The following is a 22,110-nucleotide window of genomic DNA, read 5'->3' as shown; positions in this document are numbered from 1 at the left end:
AATTCTTTATCTTCCAAGACTATGGGGGGATGTTGTTTAAACACAGTTATACGTGATTGGGAGAAAAGCGTCTGCAAAATAATCACGCATAGACGAAATGAAATGTAAAATTGATGTTTGGGTTCATATGATATTTGCAAGTGCCACCGTGGTATAAACGGCGAACGCATGCACGGAGCGGTAAAACGGTCTGTATTAAAGTCAGCGAGACACGAAATGTGGAAAATAGTTGCGCGAACGTTACTACTACATCTAATCGCTTCTAAGACATTGATTTGAACCCACGTGCATACAGATCGCATATTGAGAGACTTTGAGCCGACAAAAAGTGCTTCATCATCCCTTTAACGATCTTTTAGCACGCCCATCCCTTAAAAAAAAAAAAAAAAAAAACCCGTCCGTGCCTTGTGGCTCCTCCTCTTCCGCTCACCGTGATGACGTCACTCCGGGATGGAGGGATATCAACAAATGCTGCTGGTTTCGCTGCGCGTGTGGCGTGACGTGACATATTTACCTCGACAGCTATAATCAGCTTTTGTTTTCATAAAACATGGACTTCAACGCGAGAAGACTCGCAACGGACGTTGGAACTTTCGTGAGCCGTGCGGTACAGGTACGCTAACAGAGTATGAGTGAAGTGAAGATGAAGTGAAGATGAATGAAGTTCAACGCAGCAGCCGCTCTGTGTGTGATAGCACACGACACAGCTCCACAGGGGCGGTGACACGTACCGTACCAGGGTACTTACCCAGCTGTGTGCCATGGCATGGCTAATTCCAAGTAGCTTACAGAGACCTAACATGATATTGTCAGTCGTTTTCGAGAAGTTTCTGCGAAACAACGAAGGCTTTATTATATTTCCTCATCATGCATGGATGGAGCAAAAGTGGTTCTTGTGCTTGTGCAGCGCTGCTCGTTCGTTCAATCGTTGTGTTCACTAATTTTTTTACGTGTTGCTTTAGCAGTCGAGCGTTCTGAAGATTGTATTACCTGAGGCTGAGTAATCAGAGAGCAGTAAAATAGTAATAAGCCACACAGATGATGATGGGGAAGTGTCTGTAGAACGTGCTGTTTGTATTAAACGGTGAAGTAGAGGGTCAAACTACGTCTCCATGCACTGTTACTGTAACTGTAAGGCCACATCATCATCATGTGCTGATTTGTTCAGTTACATTTTGGAACATAGTAAATCAATGGTACTTAATATGGGAGTGGAATTGCTCCCTACCCTAGAAACAAAAATTGATTTGCTAATAAGGTCCCAAATATCTGCATTACAAAAATGGTTGCAGTTCACAGAGGAGACCCTGGGACAAGCTGAGAAAACGGAGCTGGATGCCCATCTGGAGAGTCTTGTCGCCAGGGCAGAAAAGACAAAGATCTGGACGGACAGAATCGCCCAGCAGACCGAAGTGCTGCTGCAGCCAAACCCAAGTAAGAAAGCATGGAAAAGCTATGACAAAATGAAAACCGAGGAGTCACAATGAGCAAAACCAGACACACGGGTCCTATTATTGAGACAGTAATGTCATCAGGTTTATGTACAGCATCTAAGCTGCTGTTGGACTGATGTAATGACAGTTCTATGTTGCTGCTTTCGTGGTACTGTAACCGTAAACAACATGATCATAGGTTTCATTTTGAAATTGGGGGAGGCGGTTAATTAGATTTATTGCTGCTGCAGATCAGGAGGTGTTTAAAAGTTTGTCATTTGTAGCAAAATGTTAGTGTTATTTGAATGGAATCCTGAAACCTCCGATCCAAAGAGGAAAGATGTCAAAAATGACTGCATTCTAGAGAACTAATAAAGGATTCTTAAACAGCCATGCATACTGGATTTCCTCAGGTTTTTTTTTTTTCTTCCTAATCAGGTCGTGTACAGCTTGGGCATTCTCACAGTTTGGCATTTTGGTTTCTACTAAAATTAGACAAAAAGGAAGTTATCGAACTCTCGTTCCTCTTTAATAGAGTTTTCCCTTGTTTCCATCTGCAGCTGTCAGAATAGAGGGGTTTCTATATGAAATTCTGGAGAAACAAGCTCCGGTGAGGATGACCCCGCATGAGTATCTAGGCGAGTGCATGGTCAGCTCTGGGCACGATTTCGGGCCCGGGACTTCCTATGGTGAGCACACCGTCCTCATGTCTTTGACGTTCAGGGGAAAAATGTATACACACACACACATGGCTTAAGTATCAGTAGTGTGTTCAGTATCCTTTCAAGAGACACAGGTGAAGCGCTATTGAGACTTTTCAGAGTATTGAAAACACTACTGAGTGCCACCCAGCGTTTTCTCTCAAACCCGTATCTCTCCCAGTCATCCTCTGAAAGCTTTGTGAATTAGCCCAACACCATCTGCTATGACTATATAGCTGTTATATGAATATCAGGTCTGTAGGCAGCTGCTTGAGTGATGTACTGCAAGATAGCATCAAACTAACTGTGCTTCATTAATTGTGCCTATAGCTACATTTTTTCATTGAGCGAATAAATTTCACCCATCTGATTTACAATGTTATTGTACTTAGCTATTTACCAAGTTATACAGCTGGACAGTTTTTATTAAGCAATTTATGGTAAGTACCATGCTCAGTAGTACTAAAGTAGGAGGTGGGATTTGAACCTGTTTTTTTTTTTTTTTTTTGGTCTTGTCCAAAGGCAGTGGCCCTACCCACTACATTACCTTTTTGCTTTTCTGTTCTCCGAATTGTCGCTTTAGAGAAAAGTGTCAGCAGAGTGAAAAGATAAAATGTATTCCTGCATTTAAAAGTATTTTTGTTTGTGCTGTTGGAGTGTACTGACTTTTTCTTTATTTTGCTGTATCATTATTTGTTTTATCTCTCTCATGTTGTCTCAGTATATCTTTTGTTTTATTTATTGCCCGTATTACTGTGAACCGGATGCTATAGAAATCTGTAGAAAGAGGACACCTCTTTAACTTGATATAAATTCACTATTAGAAATTAAAGGCTGAAAGGCCTTGGGTGCGGTTCTTGTTTTCAAGTAGATATGTAAGCTTTAGGTTGTATTAAAAGACGTAACGGAGACGCACAATGTGAACAAGGCTGAAAATTAAATTTGGGTGTGTTAACATCAGTGCGTGTGTACATCAGTCGGTGATGGATGACACTTGGTGAAATTCAGCAGAAACAGTAATAAAACATTTTCAAGATCTATTTTGCCTTGTCATTGAGTCTCCGGAGAAGCAAGAATTGTCTGATAAAGGGTCACTTCCAACAATGTTGTGAGGTCAGAGTGAATTTGGAGCATTGCACTTTTGCCTTTATTTGAGGTTTTGTTGCAGTGTTAAAAGAGGCAAGTTTTACACTGATAATCCCATCAGTTTCTCAGCAACTCAGTTTGGGTGTGGTATTCTGTTGCGTTTCTAAAAAAACGAAGCTAAAACAAAAGCAACTGGATTTACATGAGTTTTCTTGAAAATGTTTCACCACTTATCCAAGTGGCTTCTTCAGTTCTAAAAGACTGGTGGGGAGTTTTTGGTTTTAAACTAGCTTCGTTTTAGATATGCTATGACCTGGATGATTGAGAATCTTCACAGACATATTCTGTTGCGTTGACTTATTTGATTTGCCATTGCATCGACAATCAAAATGTGCACTGCTTGTTAAAAGCATCACAAAACCATGCTTTTATCACTTCTGTTGTATGTTGTAAGAAAGATTGGGCTTTAATTTATGATCTCAAACCTTATGGTGCAGGGAGTGCACTCATAAAATGTGGGAATATGCAGAAGAAGATTGGTGGAATGAAGAAAGACTTCATACAAAGTTCAGTCATCAGCTTCCTCAGTCCTGTCAAGAGCTTTGTCAAGGAAGACTTCCAGATCATCTTGGTAAGCCTAAACTGGACTATTTCAATATCATCCATAGATTGAACAGTCATTCAAACCTAACCACTTGGCCTTGTCAGAGTCACAGTAGTATGCTAGGCTAGTATGTAACAGGGTAGCCACACATGCCCTCACTCTTGGCGATTTAGCGTTTTCAGTGTACCTGAACTGCATGTCTTGTTATTGTGGGAGGAAGCCAGAGCACCAGGAGGAAGTCCACACAGACACAGGGAGAACATGCAAACAGCTCAGAGGTTATGAGGTGATGGTGCTACCAACTGTTCCACTGTGCTACCGAAAGGTCGAACAATAAACATGTATTTAAGGCAATGGTGTTCATACCACACAACTGTGTCTTAAGCAACTATATCTTCATATACAGTATAGTATATCTAATAATGGAAAGTCTTTATTCATCTACCCGTGTGATGTATACTGGTTCATATGGTGGAATGTGACAAATTGACTGTACTCTAGAATCGTGTGTCTTCATCCAGATCTCTCCTTTTAGTCGTGTAACTCACTGTTTGTATTTTGCTCTGAGATGTACTTCGTGTTGGAGAAAAGCATCTGTTAAATGAATACATGTAAATTCATATCACTTCTGCAGAAACAATTTGTATTGTTTTCTCTTTCTCCAGATATTTATCATTTTCATAACTGAGTGATTTTAAGAAAGTGTGAAGAATCTAAGGTGGGGGTTAGTTGTCTTTTTTTTGTTACTGTGTAATGGTGTTTGTCCTTACTGTGCTGTATATCTTCCAGAGAGAGCATAGGATGCTGCAGAACAAGAGGCTGGACCTGGATGCTGCGAAGTCTAAGCTTAAACGAGCCAGGATGGCAGATGCTGAATCAGCAGTGGGTTTATTTACTGATATCACCGCATACTCATTGCCGCATGGAGGCCCCTCACTTTACACTGTACCTGTGCTCAGGATTGCCCTCTTCCATTCTACACTCTGAGTAAATACAGAGGGAGACATCAGCGATCCACTGTCCTTAGTGTGTTTTGATGCTCCTGTCCTAGTGTTTATAGCCAGTGGAAAAAAAGGAGGCAGTGGCACACCTGTTATACCAGTACAGCTATATTTCTTAATGGTAGAAAGAAAATATTATAGCAGTAATAACTGAAAATGAATTCTGATGGGAGCAAGGAGCAGTAAGAACAACAGATATTTACCACTCAAAATAGGGTTGTTGTATCATGCATTTTTACTGATACTGTTGTGATTGGCCTTGTATTCTTTTCTTTTTTAGAGGCTGAACTCAACTCCTCCACTTGGAGAAGAATATAGTTCTCATTTCTCCTACATGCTTGGCTTTCTGCGTGTAAAATGGCTGAAGGTTTGTTAGCTCTTTCCTGTGCTACCTTTGATTTCTCTTGGAGCTGCCTTTTACAGAATTGTGTGCAAAGACAACGCACCAGTACTGCTGAGTTTCATGTTGGCTGTTCTCTGTGAGAGCACCTTTCACTCTCTGTGGTTTCCTATGCAGTAGCAGAGAAGTTGCCAAGGTAGCATCTTCCTGACAAACACTGACACTTACTCATACTGAAAGCTGTTTTTAGCCATTGTTAGATGTTAGGAACTTATCCAGACCCATCTATATCTTTTTGTCTCTGTATGTAAAAAGTGATGCAGCAAATGTGCTTTTTCCAAAATTAGATGTGACACATGTCTTTATGGGGACAGCTGTGTTATGTTTTGAAGATAGATCCTCATATATAACTTGGAGTAATTGTCATTTTTTAATCTAACAGTTAGAAATAAAAGGTATCTTTATATGCTTGGAGTACAGGCGAGTTATGAGTTGTACATGTCGTATCTCTGATTGTTTGTTAGATAACAAAGTTTGGTGTTATTGAAGCTGGTTGTGCTCAGGGCTTCTCTTGGTTTTGCTTCACAGTCGGATGAAAGTGTTTCTTCAGAATCAATTCTGAATGTAATAGAAATTTTAACATGGCACTAAAATATCTAATTTTGTTATATGAGCTTTTGTAAATGGCAGGGTTGTGTGTTACCTTTTGCTATTGTTATGATTTTTCTGGATGACTAAATTGAGTTGCACATTTTGTGGTTGTTTTGTCTGTGCTTTCCAGTTGCACCATCCCTTGTCCATTTAGCATCTCTCTTTTTTTTTTTTTTTTTAATGCTCTTCAGATGTGGGCAGCAGAAGTAGTGGAGGTGAGTGGAATTTGAAAGATGCTGCTACTGCTCTGACTGTCTGCAGCATCCTGGAACAGCATATATACAGTATAGCTATAGACACTTGCCAGCTGCTCCCACCAGGGAGCGCTGTCATTCAAATTATGCAACGCATGTCCATGTTAAGTTCGGCACAGGAACCACATGCAAGCGAGTAAGCCATGTAAAAATGTAAGCAATTTTGCAAGTGCACCTTCTAATTACAGTATGTAAATAAGTAAAAATAGCAGGAAGAGTTAAGAGTAGATGCTGTGCACAATTTAGTCCCTGGAGCTGGGATTGCCTAGCCTGTACTGCTGCAGTCTGGCTGTCTAGAGGCATGACTGTGTCCTGTGTGTTTTATCGTAAGGCAGAGGCAGAACTGAGGTCAGCGCAGAACAACTTCAACCAGCAAGTGGAAAACACCAGGCTCCTGCTGGAAGGTGTCAGTAATACCCATGTAGGTTGCCACCTAGAAGACATTCTGCTTGCGGTTGTGTGATTCTCCAGTTAAGCTGGAGCTGCTTATCTGTAGAGCACTAAATCAAAGCCACATCTTCCCCTGCAGTCTCATCATCTCCACTGCTTAAAAGACTTTGTGGATGCCCAGAGTGCGTACTATGCACGATGCAATCAGTTCACGGTGGACCTCCAGAAACAACTGGCATGGTGCGTTGGTATATTGTTGGATGTTGTCCATCAGGCATCAACTAAGGCCATTTATTAAGGCTGTGAAAGAGCATGTTTCTGTAGCTTGCTGTGACTATTTTTATTTAATTCATAAAAATTGTCATAGTAACAAAGATATTTACCAGGTGGGAAATGAGTGATAACGATGTCATGGCTAATAATATCACTTGTTTTTATATGATTTTATTTGAGTTTGTCTCTGTGCAGCATCTCTTCTGCACTGACCTCCAACAGAAGTCCATCCTCTTCCAGCAGTATGTGCAGCATTTCTGTGTCTACACCCTTGGGGTTGACTCTTTCGCCTGACCCAGCTGCTGACCCGACTGGCATCGATCAGTAGGAACCAGGCAGGACCCTTGTGAAGGAGACACAGGCCAGACAGAGGGATTTCTCCTTGTGAAGGACACAGGATTGAGACCCTCTGTACTCCAGAAAGGACAAAAAAGCATAGCTGTTTAACACAATATTCCTATCAGCATCACAGGCTGTATACTGTACCAACCTCTCTCCAAATATGGCATTGAAGTAGTTATGTCCTCACATTGCAGAGGCCTTTCCATGGAAAAACACCATTCGATACTTCAGTCATGTTGCGAATGTCTGGAGATCTCTTCCAGCACACATCACAGCAGACCAAGATTTTTATTGACATTCCCTCGATGTACTGTTTTGTATGGGCCTGTGTAGATAGACTGTAGAACCAAGATTGAATTTGACTTGTTGTGGACTCAGGTAGAAGGCTAATATTTATTTTTTCATTCAGCTGACGTGTTAAGAATTATTTGTCCAGTTCAGGGTAAATGTCTTGCTCAAGGGTACTGCAATAGAGGTGGGACTTGAACCTAGGTCCTCCGAGTACAAGGCAGTAGCTGTAGCAACTATGCCACCTTCTTCCCTCTCAATTTAGTATTTACTCTCGTTGCTTGAGATGTCAGATTTTTTCAGTTTACAATTTTTTTTTTAGTAGAAATGTTTCTCTAAAGCAACGTACAATGATTGTTATGAAGTATTTAGTTTGCAGCTTCGTCCAAGACTACTTACAGTACTGAATACACTACACTGAACTCCCCATAATCATTTACGCATCTATACCGCAGAGCCCTGTAACACACACACACTGCGGGCAATTTAGGATCACTAGATCAGATCACCTGAAACACATGTGCTGGGGCTGTGGGAGGAAACCCATGCAGCCTGAATGGGAATCAAAGCCATGTCCAGTCACACATCCCAGGGAGCGAGAGACAGCAGCACTACTTGCTGTGCCGCCGTGCTGCTTGTTTATGCGCCCCGTACTTGTTTAGGTGGTGCTGACAAACACTGACCAGCAAGGGTGAGGTCTGCAGGCTTTGTGTCTACACACGCACTGAGGCAGGTATGTCCCTTGTGGACGTGCACAAAGCTGGACTGTTTGTTGTTTTCAAAATGGCCTTTCTTGAATGGCTCTAAAGAAAGAAAAGCCTGCTGGTTAATGAATCATCTGCTTATTTTTCAAACTCATACCTCATTCTGTATTTTCATAACCTCATTCCACAGGCACTCACTTTGGACCCTTGTTGGTTTCCAAACACGGACTGAGTAAGGAATTAATCCTCATTTTCCCCAGATTTTCTCCCCTGCGTTAGTAGTCGTCCTGTCTTTTGAGAGAGCTGTTCTTTATGTGAACTTGAGGTCTTCCATCAGCCAAGTTTCGAAGTTTCACTGTGCCAACTAGAATTTTTTATTTAAGTGCGAATTTTGGTGGGCATTGTTTTGTGTGATGCTTTAAATAAATGTTTTATAGTACAGATTCTTCCTTTGGTTCATGTGACTAATTACAGAAATACCATATATATATTTGTCCTGTGGCATAATGGAAAATACATTTGTACCAAGCTGGTCTACCTCCTGAAAGGGTCATATCTATTTATAGTACAGCTGTGCATGAGGACATATTCATTTAGTTGACACTTCTCTCCTGAGCAACTTACGCTGTTAAGTTACCACTATTTACCCATTTATACAGCTGGGAATTCAAGTGTACTACAGTGGTAGGTGAGATTCAAACCTGCAACCCTCACCTCTGAAGGCAGCAGGTCTCACCACTACTCTACATATTGCCTCTGTTTGCTTAGTTGGATTCCTCTTCTTACTATATATTTCTGTACAGCCTTCCCTCCATGTAGGCCCTGTTTTGGGAGTCTCACTCCATGTTCTGAATGGGAAAACTGCTTTAAATGCATGTTACTCCTCCAATACATGGGCATGTTCCTGGAATTTGGTGTCACTCAGAGTAGAAACAGAGAAGGGGCAGTACGATAAGTACTTAAACACAACTACGAGCTGGAACCGCAGCATGGAAGCCAGAGGAGGAAAAACTGTTCGCAAATAAAAATAATGTAATTCCATTCCATCTTATTAACTGTTTGTTTCTTATAACTAAATTACAAAACATTGACTAGTGACACATCCCTATGTGATTACCTGAGAGAGATATGCCTTGTAGACTTATCAGTTTTATTTTTGGGGTAAATTATTTTAAAATGTAAGACTTATATTTTATAAGTCTTATATATTATGGGGGCAGCTGGTAGCAGTTGGTATTTAGAGCTGCTGCCTTTGGACCCAAAAGTTGCAAGTTTGAATCCTATCTCCAGCTGTAGTACCCTTGAGCAAGGTACTTACCCTGAATTGCTCCAGTAAAATCACCCAGCTGTATAAATGGGTAAATAATAAGTAGCTCATCATTTAAGTCACTTTGGAGAAAAAGGTAAGCTAAATTAGTAAAAGTAAGACTTCTTTTGGTCTGGGACCGTACCCAGCACTCCAACACACAGCCATTAAATTTATGTCACACAGCTTTATGAGCACAGTTTTATAAATATATAAGTTTTCCTTAAACTCTGAGGACAGTATATTATTATTTAAAAATTGCTTCTGGGAGGGACTGACTTGTGCACCAGTAGCAGGGAGCCTAGGATCCTCACTGCCTTCCAGGATCGCTGTACATGTACAGTAGTCTGGGTGCTCTGGTTCTATTCAGAGGTTACGTAATCAGGCGCTAACGTGCCCTTCATTGCGCCTGTGTGTGTGTGTGTGTGTGTGTGTGTGAGAGAGAGAGAGAGAGAGAGAGAGAGAGAGAGAGAGAGAGAGAGAGAGAGAGAGAGAGAGAGAGAGAGAGAGAGACGGGGGGTGCAGTGGTGCAGTGGGTTTGGCTGGGTCCTGATCTCCAGTGAGTCTGGGGTTCAAGTCCTGCTTGGGGTGCCTTGTGATGGACTGGCATCCCCTCCTGGGTGCGTCCACTCCCCCTCCAGCCTTTCGCCCTGTGTTGCCGGGTTAGGTTCCGGCTCCCCGTGACCCCGTGTGTGTGTGTGTTCTCTCCAGTAGATGGCAGTGTAAGCCCTCCACCTCTCACACCTTGCAAAGCCTTTGAAGTACGTGTACAAGAACAGAATTGACCTCCTAACGTGCATATAAAGACATTTTGACAAAAAAAAAAAAAATGTGTGACAGAGTAATTTTAGAGTCACCTTTGGAGTGTATTTTATATTTGGGTAAAAATTCGTTCTACTTTATGATCAGCATGCTATTGACCTTTACTCATTTGACACTGTTGTCCAAGGCAACTTACAGCCGGGGTTCTCAATAGGAGGCCCGCGGGCCGCATATGATATGGCCCATCGTCATTAATTTTGTGGCCCGCGTCGTGCTGAAGATTAATGTATTTTTATTATAATTTGCCCTCAAAGCAGCGCAAATATTAGGCAGTGTGACTTTATGTTTGCGTCATTTAAATGCGGTCGATACTCCTGACACTTTGCATTGTGTAAATTGTGTCAATTGTTAAATATTAAAATATAAAACATAAAGATAATATTAGCCTATATTTAATGGCGGTCAACATACCTGGTGATGAATTTAATCAGAAGTCGTGTGAAAACGGCAGTGCACCTTTAAGGCGATGGCTACGGAAACCGCGAAAGTTAAAATAAGCTGATCGGCGACAAATCATCGCCACTCCTCATCTGTCATAAGCCTTGTGAAAATGTGTGTACGTACTGTACATTAACTAATGATGGAGTCAAAGAAAAGGAAGATTGACGATGAAAACAGAGTTTTCAACCCTGCCCCGCGTGGCAAATGGAATTTGCTTTTGCGGAGATACTAGGTGGCAAACCAATCATGTGTCTCATTTCTTGTCAGAAAACAATTGCTGTATTAAAGCGAGCTAATCTGCAACGCCACCATGAGCAACTTCATCCCGACTTCGCCATGGCCTATCCACCCGGCAGCGATCTCAGGCGTCAAAAGGCATAGAAATTGCTAGCTGTGTTTCGCGCCCAGCGATCCACGTTCCGTGGCATTCTTAAAAGGCCTGACAATATTACAGAGGCCTCATTCAGAATCGCTTGGAATATTGCAAAAGCCAAGAGGTATGAATGCATAGCAAAACAAACTGTTAATTCACTTTTTTGTTCCAGATTTTTTTTTATGTTCATGTTCAGTATTATTTTAAATAGGACAAGGACAAGCAAGACTTAGATAAGTAATAAACTGCATTTCTAAATCAGTAAAACTGCAAATATTGTCTTAAATAAAGCCTTATGATGTAAGCTGTAATCTGTGGCCCTTTGCATTTTAAGTGGTTTAAATGTGGCCCGCTTGGCCTCTGAACTTGAGTACCCTTGACTTACGGTGTTGATGTGCAACTTTAGTGATTTACCCATATATACAGCTGGGTATAAACTGTATCGTGTCCCCTCTGTGTACAGACCTTGATGAAGGGAACTACAGGAGGGGGATTTGAACAAATGACCTTCATCTTCCAAGGTCACCACTGTGACCTGCAGCCCCACCGTTTCGTGGTGTCGATGTTTTGCCGGAGCACGGGCTGTGGCATGCTGAGGGTTAAGTGGAAGCAGCATCCTGCTGTGCGTTCAGTTCCTATTGCTGGCCATTACTCACACTCACATGTTGCTCCTTCCTTAAAACAGAGCCGGCTTTGACCAGAATGCCGCCCACGGCCCCCGTGTGCAGGACGCTATTGGTCGAGGATACGGCCCTAAATAGCTCTCTTTCAGGTGACCATTGTGCGCTGGGCGAAACGAAAGCAGATGCTTTTCTTCCTCGTGCTTTGTCATAAATGCAAATGATTCTTTTTTTCTTTTTTTTTTTTTTTTTTTTTTGTAATCATTGTGTCCCCGTTTTGTTTTTCTTTTCCCCGATATGAAAAGGAGGCGAAAACAGCTCCGCCGTAACGGTTTAGAGAAAACACTTCGGAATAAAGTAGCCCCGAAGAGACGTGCTGAAGCAGGGATTTCTACTCTCAGAAAAACTGAAATGAACCTCGGGCGCTGCGTTTGTGTGTGCGCGTCCTTGTTCGTGCTCTTTTCAGATGCATTTCCTGTTTAAAAGGAAGAAACGTGAAAAGGCAAAGCACGCTTTGTTTTAGGACACGGTCATGTGGGACAACGGTGTCTCTCGGTGACACCTGGCACGGACAGCCTCGGAGCAATTGACACGACGCTCTCCGGCACCGGTTTTCTCAGTCTCTCGTTCTTTCTCTCACTCTCTCTCTTTCTCTCTCTCGCTCTCTCTCTCTCCGTCGCTCTCTGTTGCTCTCTCTCTGTTCCAACCGCCATGACCCAGAGAATCACCACAGTGGTATTCTGGTTACACTCTGGTTTGCTGGTACACGTACTATCGGCAAAGTGTGCAGAACGACAGGCAGAACACTGGTCCCGCCGCTGCCAACCCTAACCCAACCCTCCTTCAGGGTGACAGCCCCCAGCCCCATTGTGTGCCATCATGAGCTCAGGCTGAGCGGGCTCTCACAGCTCAAACGTCACGTGACTCCACAGAACGGTGCTGTAAGGCTGTCGGAACAGCTTCCAGTCCTGGCTGGTTTCTGTGGATGCTCTTTGGCCACACCGGAGACCTCTGCGTAATGTGGTTCTCGAGAACTCTGGTGCTCTGGCTTCCACAGAAGAGAAGCTTTCACAATTTCGAATTTATATGCAATCAGTGGTGTCGGTGTAAAACACATCACAACTTACTGGTCTCCTTTTTTTGAAGGTGAGAGAGTCCTTAGTTTATTAATCAATGAGAATTAGGATCAATGACTGAAGGGCAAAAAACACATCGTGGCACATGTTCATATGCAGCTAAGTGTGTAAACATTGATAACTTGGTCTGCAGTCTTAGTAAAGGCTTAGAAGGATGTTTTAGTCAACGTAGGCTGAAACCATCTATTAAACAGAGCTCAGCAGGAATAAACAGTTCTGGACTCATTGTGCACTCTGATTCCAGTACAGCTAGAAGACACCTAAAGCCCATAGACTGTGAGAAGATACTGTATCTGGATAGTTGTTGACAGACTTGCCAAAAACAGGAAATTTCATGCTTTGCCTTTTTTAAGAGAAGCCTGACCTCGCAATGCTGTTGACATTTTGCAAACCAACCCAAACCCTGGGCACGTGATCACAAAGCTTCCGGAACCAACACTGCAGGAATCACATGCTTTAGGTCCAGAAACAGCAATTGTTTGTGTCATAAGATTTTAGGAAACCCTCTGGTCAATGCTTTATTGCCATCGGAAATGGCTTTAAAAATAAGCGTACGAGCATCTTCATAATATCCGGCATCATCCTGCAGTGCCTGCTGTGAGCTTATGTGCCTGATATAGTAAGTAAATAGAACAAAAGACACTGATGATGTTTTAGAAAAGAGCGCCTGAGGACAACATTGCAGAAACTCGCTGTATGAGATCTGACACAGTTCTTTACCCTTTTGTTTCACACCATAATTGTCACATTTTGATCACTTATGCAATGGAAAAATTAATGTCCATAGAAACACATCTTCTGTGGCACATGTGAACTGTTCTGTGCTCAGTGCTAGTATGGAGTGGGCCTCCAGCATCTCCTTTTGATTTCCCGAGGCAGCTGGTTAGGCCTGAAGGTGACAAAAAAGATGATGGCCACCCCCAGCAAGGAGAGAAATGCCGGGAGCAGGAGGAGGACATACCACCAGCTGGATTCCTCATCAACACCTCCGCACATGTCTAGTCCCCTAATGCTTAGCCTCTGCTCCCTGCCCAGGTCAGTGAAGCATGTCAGTGAGGCCAGGTCTTCGATAATCACAGTATTCGCCTCTTCAAACGTTCTCAACCAGTCCAGCTGGCAGCAGTTGAAAGGGTTTCCTCCAAGGAAAAGAGTATTGATGCTGTAACTCAGGATCTGAGCTTGGCTTACTGGGATGGTCTGAAGGTGGTTGTCATGCAGGTCCAGCCACCTCAGGCTGAGCCTAAGTAGGGAATCTGGGAGGAGGGATAATGAGTTTGCAGAAATGTCTAATGAATGCAAACATACAAACTGACTGAAGTCAACATTTAAAGAATGAATACCTCCCAAACCCAAGTACTTCAATGTTTGGCTAATACCGGTCATGGAGTCCTCCTTTATTATTACTCCTGTGTTGCCTGACAGCTCCAAGTGCGTTAACGGCGTCCCTTCAAAAGCCATGGATGGCAACTGTCCCAAGCTGCAATCCCTGAGATAGAGTTGTCTCAAAGAGCTGATATTCCTTAACACCACACAGTCTGAATACTCTGTACCTGCACTCTGCTCCTCCAGGGAGCAGATGGCCACCTTGTTGCGGCTGAGGTCCACCACTGAAAGATTAGGTAGACTTGCAAACAGTCTCCGAGGGAGTTTCTGCAAGTTGTTTAAGCTCAGGTTGAGATGTTCCAGATTTCCTAGCATATCCAAAGAGCTTTGGTTAACTTGGAGGACAGTTAACTTGTTATTGCTCACATCTAGCTCATACAGAGAAGATGACATCCCTTCAGAGGTTAAGCTGAAGGTCTCCAAACAGTTGGTTCCCAGTTTCAGTCTTGACAAATTTGGCATTTGACTAAAGAATCCGTGAGGGAGATATGTCACCTGATTCACACTCAAGTCTAGTAGATCCAATGAAGACATGTCTCCATGCAGACTTTCATCCCACAGGCTTGCTGTTACAGTGCTCATGTTGCTGTTGAGGTTGTAAAATTGGACAGTGGTGGTCCAGTTAGAAGAACTGTTGTATGCAAGGTGCTGATAAAAGCTCACCTTATTTCCTGACAATAACAAATTCTGAAGGTAGCTACGGCTTGGCAGAAAAGGAAAGAATATAAGCTTGTTATCTCGAAGATCCAGAGTCTCCAGGTGGAAGGTATCTTCCACATCTTGATTGGATATGAACCACTCAATAGCGTTATGACTGGCATTCAGTACAACCAGTTTAGTAAGCTGAAATCCTACCAGGCATGGCAAGTTGTTGAAGGCCATATTGAGTCTCTGCAGCTTCTGCAAGTTGTCAAATGCCCCCTCTTCAATCTCAAACAGCTGGTTCCTCTCTAGGTTCAACTCCTTCAGCTGATAAAGATGATGGAAGATGGTCTGATCCAATCTCAACAGAATATTTCTGGAGAGGGACAGATACTCCAGAGAAGTCATGTTCTGTAGCAGGAAGGGGACCATGTCCTCCGCCAGCCCATTCCCTGATAGGTCCAAGACTTTCAACTGGGACAAGGCTGACAGAGCCTCGCCGGTCTGCTGATAGGCCAGATAAAGGCTGTTATCGGCCAAGCTAAGGTTCTCCACATGACGACTGTGAACGAACACTTCTGTCTCGATGACTTCCATGCCATTGCTAACAAGGCTGAGGACACGTAAATGAGGGTATCCAACAAGACAGGAGTTTTTCAGTTGTTTTATGCTGTTGTTGTTCAGCTGTAGTTCTTCAGTGCTGCCCGGAAGGTCCACTGGCACAGACGACAGTTTACTCCCACTGCATAGAGCAGTTCTCTGTGACTAAAGAGAGACAAGAATCAGAAGAGCAAATGCACTGGAACAATAACATGACAGAAGATATCAACATATAAGACAGGGTTAAGTTAAAGTTCTTTGAACGACATTGAAGAAGGCAAATCTTAGAGTAACATATATTGACAGAGAGTACCAAGTGACACTTCTAATTCTCTCAAAAAGGATGAGTGAAATAATTGAAATGAAAAGCAGTGCAATATCTATCTTTACATTAATCCACTGGTTCTAGAGTCTGTTTACCATAATCTATTCATGATATGCAATAAATTTAATTTTATATAAGTTTAATATTCTTTAACGACAGGTAGCTTTTACCTGAAATGTTGCATTCAGTCATACTGATAGAGACATTAACCAAAGATAAAATTTGAAGGTGTAAATTTTGAGTTTATACTGGTATATTTATTGAAGTTAAACATATGGATGATAATTATGGCACATGTGAAGTATATTACAATATATATTTCTTTAAAATCACAGGGAAAAAGTCTATTTATAAAGAAGTTGCATGTGCCTCTGTGGCTGAGCCTAGTTTTTGCACCGTTTTCCTGAAACAGCCAAGAGTGAGACAAAAATCATTTCCATGGTGTAAAGATGAAAACAATAGTTCATTTTAGTTATTTTCAGGTCACAGAGATGAGCTTGTTCTTTGTCATTTCGTTAGTCAGGAGATATATCTAATGGTCAAAAGCTATTCAGGAGGGTCTTGGTTTGTTCGGTGCCAATAATATGTCCAGTGTGACAGTGTTAAAAAAGTGAAATACTTCTACAGGCACCACAATAAAGAAACTAATCAAAAATAGCTACATTTCAGATCCGTATGAAAAGCATAATGCAGAGACCCATTAATGAGAAGTAAGATCTTGTGCAGTGAAACAAAAATCCACGAGACGAGGTAAAGAAATTATCAGCCTAACTCGGAATGGAAATCACAGTTCTGAAGATCTGTACTCATGTGACTTGTTCAGTATGAAAACTGAAAGGCAGCTTAGTTCTATTGGAGAATCATTATGAATACTTTATTCTAAAGGGTCATTTGGATTTTTGAGACCTAAAATATTCCCATTTAGCTTTTGCCGTGTCCGCAGCATACAAGAGCAGAATTTATGGATAGTTTTCAATGGGCTACAGCTACTTTAATATTTACGAACGGGACAAAATTACATTATACTATCCGGGTTGATCACAGTTTCTGCAGATGAGCTGATCCTTACCAATGTGCACTGCACATGGCGGACGTAGCCGGTGGCTCCAAATGCCAGGTCCATGGTGAAGCACAGCAACCAAGGGAGGAAGCAACGCAATGGCATTTTCACAGCATCCCTACCGACACGAAAGGATGAGACAGAAAGCGACATAAAACAGGATGGTAAAGGCCAGGCACACTGTTCAACAGAGCTCAAATACACAAACCGTTTACGTAACTCAAACGAGATGTTTCTCAGGATGCTCGAGCATACTGGCATTTCTTCACTTCTCTCCAATGGCATTTCTTCACACATTGTAATGTGGGAATTGACTGGTGAACATTAAACTGCAAAAAATATCATGAAAAGCACTGTTGCATAAATCAAGTGTTAATAAGTCAACAGACAGAGTATAGGGAGGGTATCCTAAGTTTTGTCAGTGGGCATTATGACTTTCTCTTGCAACTGTCATCACCCGAAGAGTTGTGAAACCCGGTTTCCTGTATGTTGTGTACATTATTTCTCAGCTCTGCTTTTAATAAGCTGCGCTATTTTCCCCTTTTTTCCCGCCTACATTTCACTGTTTATTCAGAAAATAATTTGTTTCACTGCTTTCACATGAGATGCATTAATATAAACATTAAAGCTTGTGATTGGACCAGTCAGTCAAGGGGAATTGACTTAAATTGAAACCCACACACATCCCAAGCTAAGGTCAGTTTTAAAGAATACCAAAAAAATCAATTTGACAAAACTAATTTAGGACTGTGTTCATAAATGGTAACAAATGGGCGGCTCGCAGCTTGCATGTTCTCGCTGTCTCCGTAATTAGCACAAAAGCAAAAGGGCAGTACGATTATTTTAAACCCCTGAGTGGCCTGAGTGCCGTGTACAGTACATGACACTATAGGGTAGCTATTTAGTAATCATCTTGTGTTCTTGTGTTGAAGAAAAGTGCCAAATGAACGAGTGTATTTATGAATAAGAAAAGTCATATATTTAAAGCCCGACTGAATACATCATTTGAACGTGACACCACTTCAGAAATAACTTCTCCTGCATAATGATCTAAGGCATACTTCAAAATGACAATAGTTCTCACCGCCCGTTTCTAGCACACGTACCTTTCTGTGTGATAAATCAGCCAAACTGTTCTATTCATCCAAGTCATAATGTACACTACGTTCCCATGTAGCTCTAACTGTTGTTTTTTGAGTCTCATGTGGCCGTATACAAAATCACCTTCGACTTAACAGAATTATTTTTACACTTAAGGTACTGTATGTTCTGGAATAAATCAGAAAAATTTGACTTGATTCCTTCAACACAGCATGCATGTCTAATGACATTTTAAAGCAATGCATTATATCCAGCCGTCTTCTGTCAAATTTACCCTTTACATTGTTTGAGTCAAAGAGAGCCTATTCTAGGGGTGTAAAACTCAGTCCACAAACTAATTGCTGCCCTAACTTTAACTAGATATGTTATTCTACATCACACACACATCATCTGAAAACCGCTTGTGCCACACGGGGTGGCAGGAAGCCGGAGCCTAACCCGGCAACACAGGGCGTAAGGCTGGAGGGGGAGGAGACACGCCCAGGAGGGGACGCCCCAAGCGGGACTCGAACCCCAGACCCACCAGAGAGCAGGACCCGGTCCAACCCACTGCTCCCCCCCATGTTATTCTAATAGATCCCAAAAAAGTTTTCAGGCCACTTTGGTACATTTTCACAAATATTCCAGCAACAAACTAACATTTATTAAATTTAAAACTGCTTATTGAAATCCTGACTGGGTGCAAATACTGTAGGACTAATTCACTGAAGTACAGCCATTGGTGAAAGCAATCTTATTCACCTGACACAGAGCTCATGCAGGTGGCACTGACAACGGCGTGTCACACTATTGCAAACCACTCATATATACATTCATGAGAAAAAGTCAGTTTAGAGCCACCGATTTTCCAGAAACATGCCTTTCGAATGTGTTATGAAAGTGGGGGGGGGGAGCCCAGAGGAACATGGGAAGAACTTGCAAACCGCACATAGACTGAGCCGACCTGTGTGCAAACACATACACCCTGAGCACTATTCGCTGAGTTCCTGTCCTGCTCAGCAACCATAAGCAAAATTTTTCACAAAATAAATCAGGCAAGTGACTGCAGACATAAAACAAGGATTGACGCTATTTTATGGCAGTTACTGTCCAAGTATGTTGCTGAGCAAAGTCAAAACTGCACTTTGTTTTAGATTATGAACTGAGTGATGGATATTTATAGCACACAGGGGACATCATCCATTGTAATGACATGAGGAAAACGTTTTACACAAATAAATACAAGCCTGCAGATGGACATCAAAGGTATACCGGTCCCGGTTGTGCAACAATTTAAGGACACGGTATGTTTTATCAGTGCTACGGATGTTGGATCATTTGCCAGATTTGCACAAGTTATTATACGTTCAAAATATAAAATACTACTTTTCTGTTGAAGGGAAGCATAAGGCTTCAAACCAAACAAATTTTGTCTGGTCTTTTTGAAGTTCTGGGAGTGATTTAAAAAAAAAAAAAAAAAAAAAAAAACACTGTGAATAGCATGATTTGAATATGACTGTCAGTGGTTGACTCACAGTGCCAGGGAGCCACTGAGTTTGCTAATCTTGGGTTCCACCATTCACATTTATTGATTTAGCTGACAGTTTTCTCCAAAGTGACTTATAATGTTCGGTTGCTTACAGCGATTTCCCCACTTTTACAGCAGTGTACCTTTGCAGGAGCAGTTCTGGGTAAGTACCTTGACCCTGTGATGCAGCAGGAGGTGGGGACCTGCAAGTCCAGGGGAGGAATCTGCAACCACTACATTACCTGCTGCCCCTCCAGCATATACATTAACAGGGTCTAACTGTGTTATAAATGTAATGTTATAGCAAATCAACTGTTTTATTTATTAATGATATCTTAATAGTTTGTAGTTCTTCAAGAATTTGGCAACTGAATTATTTGAAAAATCACATTTTATTATTCTTATTATTTAGTTAAAATGAACGTTTTTTTAGAATTTTTAAGGGTCCCAGAACAAAAGCACTTGATCGCTGCAACAAACTGTCATTTAACATTTCTTACTGGGCATGTAGGCCTCTGTTGTGGGCTTTTCACTAGACAGAACTTCTATATTAGTGTATTCGCAATCGAGACAGGCCAAGTTTAATCAAAGGTCTTCTGGCTCTACAGGAAGTATATGCACAGTACGGGGAGCCCAAAATCATGCTGGTTTCCCATCTAAAGTCCATTCGATAATAGTCCAGATAACAACTAGGAAAGTGAAAACCATAGGAATACCATTCTAATGTATCATTTTTATTAGATATTTTGACTTTTTTCCGTTTAGTTTTTTTAAAGAGACAGAAATATGTCTTTAATTAAAGATCCTGTGCTATTAAAGGACGATTAACAAAACTTTTCCCGGTCTGCTCCAGAACAGCTCAAAATTCACAGATTAAAACAATGGCAAACGAAATCTGAAGGCATGCCAAACATGCTGAGATGAACGATAACCCTGTTAACAATAAAAAGAATAATAATGTGACGAATATCCAAAACAATTCATTTTAAACACAAACACGCATCACAATGTCGGAGGCCGTAATAAACCCCAGCAGGCCCCGGGGACATTACCGGTTCATGTGTGACTTCTTGCTGCTGAGGCAACGTAAAATTAAATATTTATTCTGTAGTTGAAAGACACTGTAGGTTTAAGCATAGTGTTTCATCTGCACGCTCCTATTTTATTCGCACACCACCCACTCAGCCCTTCTCATGTTAAACATCGATTCCACGCTGTATTACTTACCCGGCGAGCTGACATACCGCATTACTTACTACACTCATCCACTTACACTGATTCACCACTTGATGCAGCTGGGTAGTGTTCACTGTATCAGTTCAAGGTAAGCACCTTGATCAAGGGTACCACAGTCCAGAAGGAGGCGTGATATGAACCGAGATCCCTCGATCACAAGGTGACGGCTCTAACCACTGCGCCATCTGCTGTCTGTCCCAGGATTGCGAGCGCCGTGGGCGCACAGAGGCAGCGTCCACCTGTCCACGGCTCCTAACCACGTGAACACGCGTTCAAGCAGATGTGAGAAGACATGATGCAGTACATACGGGAGTGGGGGGGGGGGGGGCTCCTCTCGTGGTCCTCTTCAGCCCCCGTCGCAGCTCAGCATGCGATCCATGCCGCCAGTGTCGCGTGTCCCGCTCGCTGAGGCGGCGCGCGTCCGGCCCTGCCGCGGTCACAGCTGCTGCCTGCGGAAGCTGACTGGAGCCTGAGGCAAGGGGACAGGGGAGGGGTGGGGTGGGGTAGGGGGTACATCAGGGACACTCGGTCGGCCAGGGTCGCGGACAACGCAAGCCAAGGCGGCATCGCCATCGGCCCGGGTATACGGTAGAACTGCGCGAAACGTTTAAAGACCACGGCACGGCTCGGCTCTCGTGACCGCCCGTGACCGCGCGGGGTAAACACAGGTCACCATGACGAGGTGGCGTTTTAGGAAGAACAAGTAATGAACAGCAGGAACTTTCTCAGCAGAACTGGGAAGAGTTCAGTAGCGCTTCGCCAGAATGATCCGGCTTAACCAACAAATTCAGTGTCAGTCCGAGCCGAACCGAACCGAACTGTCCATGATGATGGCAGAGAGAGAGATCGTAAGTCCGAGAACCACGAGCGCAACTGGAGCCAAATGCAAATGAAATGATGAACTAACTAACGAATGCGAGCAAAAAAAGCGCACAGATTTTTTTTTGCCAAGACCGTCGCGTTTGCAGTGGCGGACAAGTGGCGGCTCACCTCGACTTAAGCGCTGTGCTTTTGCGTCTCCGCTGCGCAAAACGCGCGACTTTTCATGGTTAGGCAGCGCACCTCTCGAGAGCCCGCAGGAGGTCCGTTTGCGCACGGTTCATATTTACGTTCCGTTAGAGAGCGCGCAGGAAAGCGCACTGGGCACACCCACAGCGCAGCTCCTGGTTTTGATCAGCAGATACTACTACAGAGGAAACCGCACACAGCTCACACCCTTCCTGCCCGAGAGCACAAGCTGCACAGCGCTTCTGCAGCCTGTCTCCCTCCAGTCGCCCCCCCTGCACGTTAGCAATAAATAGACAGCGCTCATCTACAGATAGCAGAGCTAAGACACGGTGGAAAGATAATGGCCTTTGCGCGTTGCCATAGCAACTCACAGGAAGCGCGATCGAACCGCTGCGAATAAAACGTAGTGCGTTTCAGATCCTGGTTCTGTGCGCTTCTTCGGCTCCGCGTGAAAACAGGTGTGGAAGAGCGCGATCTGCACAC

The 22,110-nt window shown here is 42.8% G+C and overlaps 2 protein-coding genes across 4 annotated transcripts; one reads left to right on the top strand and one right to left on the bottom strand.

Moving 5' to 3' along the window:
• Nucleotides 1-444: 444 nt before the first annotated feature.
• sh3glb1b (SH3-domain GRB2-like endophilin B1b) lies at nucleotides 445-7,524 on the top strand. 2 transcript variants are annotated; one of them, XM_018753176.2, is made up of 10 exons: nucleotides 445-613; nucleotides 1,293-1,434; nucleotides 1,994-2,122; nucleotides 3,718-3,851; nucleotides 4,614-4,706; nucleotides 5,106-5,192; nucleotides 6,008-6,031; nucleotides 6,402-6,491; nucleotides 6,600-6,700; nucleotides 6,977-7,524. In XM_018753176.2, the coding sequence occupies exons 1-10, from the start codon at nucleotides 551-553 to the stop codon at nucleotides 7,059-7,061; spliced, it is 948 nt and encodes a 315-aa protein (XP_018608692.1). In that variant the 5' UTR covers nucleotides 445-550; the 3' UTR covers nucleotides 7,062-7,524. The 2 variants fall into 2 exon arrangements, with proteins under 2 accessions (XP_018608692.1, XP_018608691.1); XM_018753175.2 differs by having other exon boundaries at nucleotides 6,929-7,524.
• A 5,256-nt stretch (nucleotides 7,525-12,780) lies between these two features.
• LOC108935038 (transforming growth factor beta activator LRRC33-like) lies at nucleotides 12,781-17,506 on the bottom strand. Of its 2 annotated transcripts, XM_018753292.1 has the most exons (3): nucleotides 16,996-17,506; nucleotides 16,785-16,893; nucleotides 12,781-15,555 (listed from the first exon to the last, which is right to left on the bottom strand). In XM_018753292.1, exons 1-3 carry the CDS (start codon nucleotides 17,070-17,072, stop codon nucleotides 13,597-13,599), a joined length of 2,145 nt encoding a protein of 714 aa, XP_018608808.1. In that variant the 5' UTR covers nucleotides 17,073-17,506; the 3' UTR covers nucleotides 12,781-13,596. The 2 variants fall into 2 exon arrangements, with proteins under 2 accessions (XP_018608808.1, XP_018608807.1); XM_018753291.1 differs by having other exon boundaries at nucleotides 16,785-17,506.
• Between the last annotated feature and the right edge of the window lie 4,604 nt (nucleotides 17,507-22,110).

The sequence above is a fragment of the Scleropages formosus genome, chromosome 3 (assembly GCF_900964775.1).
Source record: "Scleropages formosus chromosome 3, fSclFor1.1, whole genome shotgun sequence".
Taxonomy (NCBI): domain Eukaryota; kingdom Metazoa; phylum Chordata; class Actinopteri; order Osteoglossiformes; family Osteoglossidae; genus Scleropages; species Scleropages formosus.
Note: the sequence above shows the minus strand (reverse complement) of the source record. Positions and strands in the feature narration are given on the sequence as shown.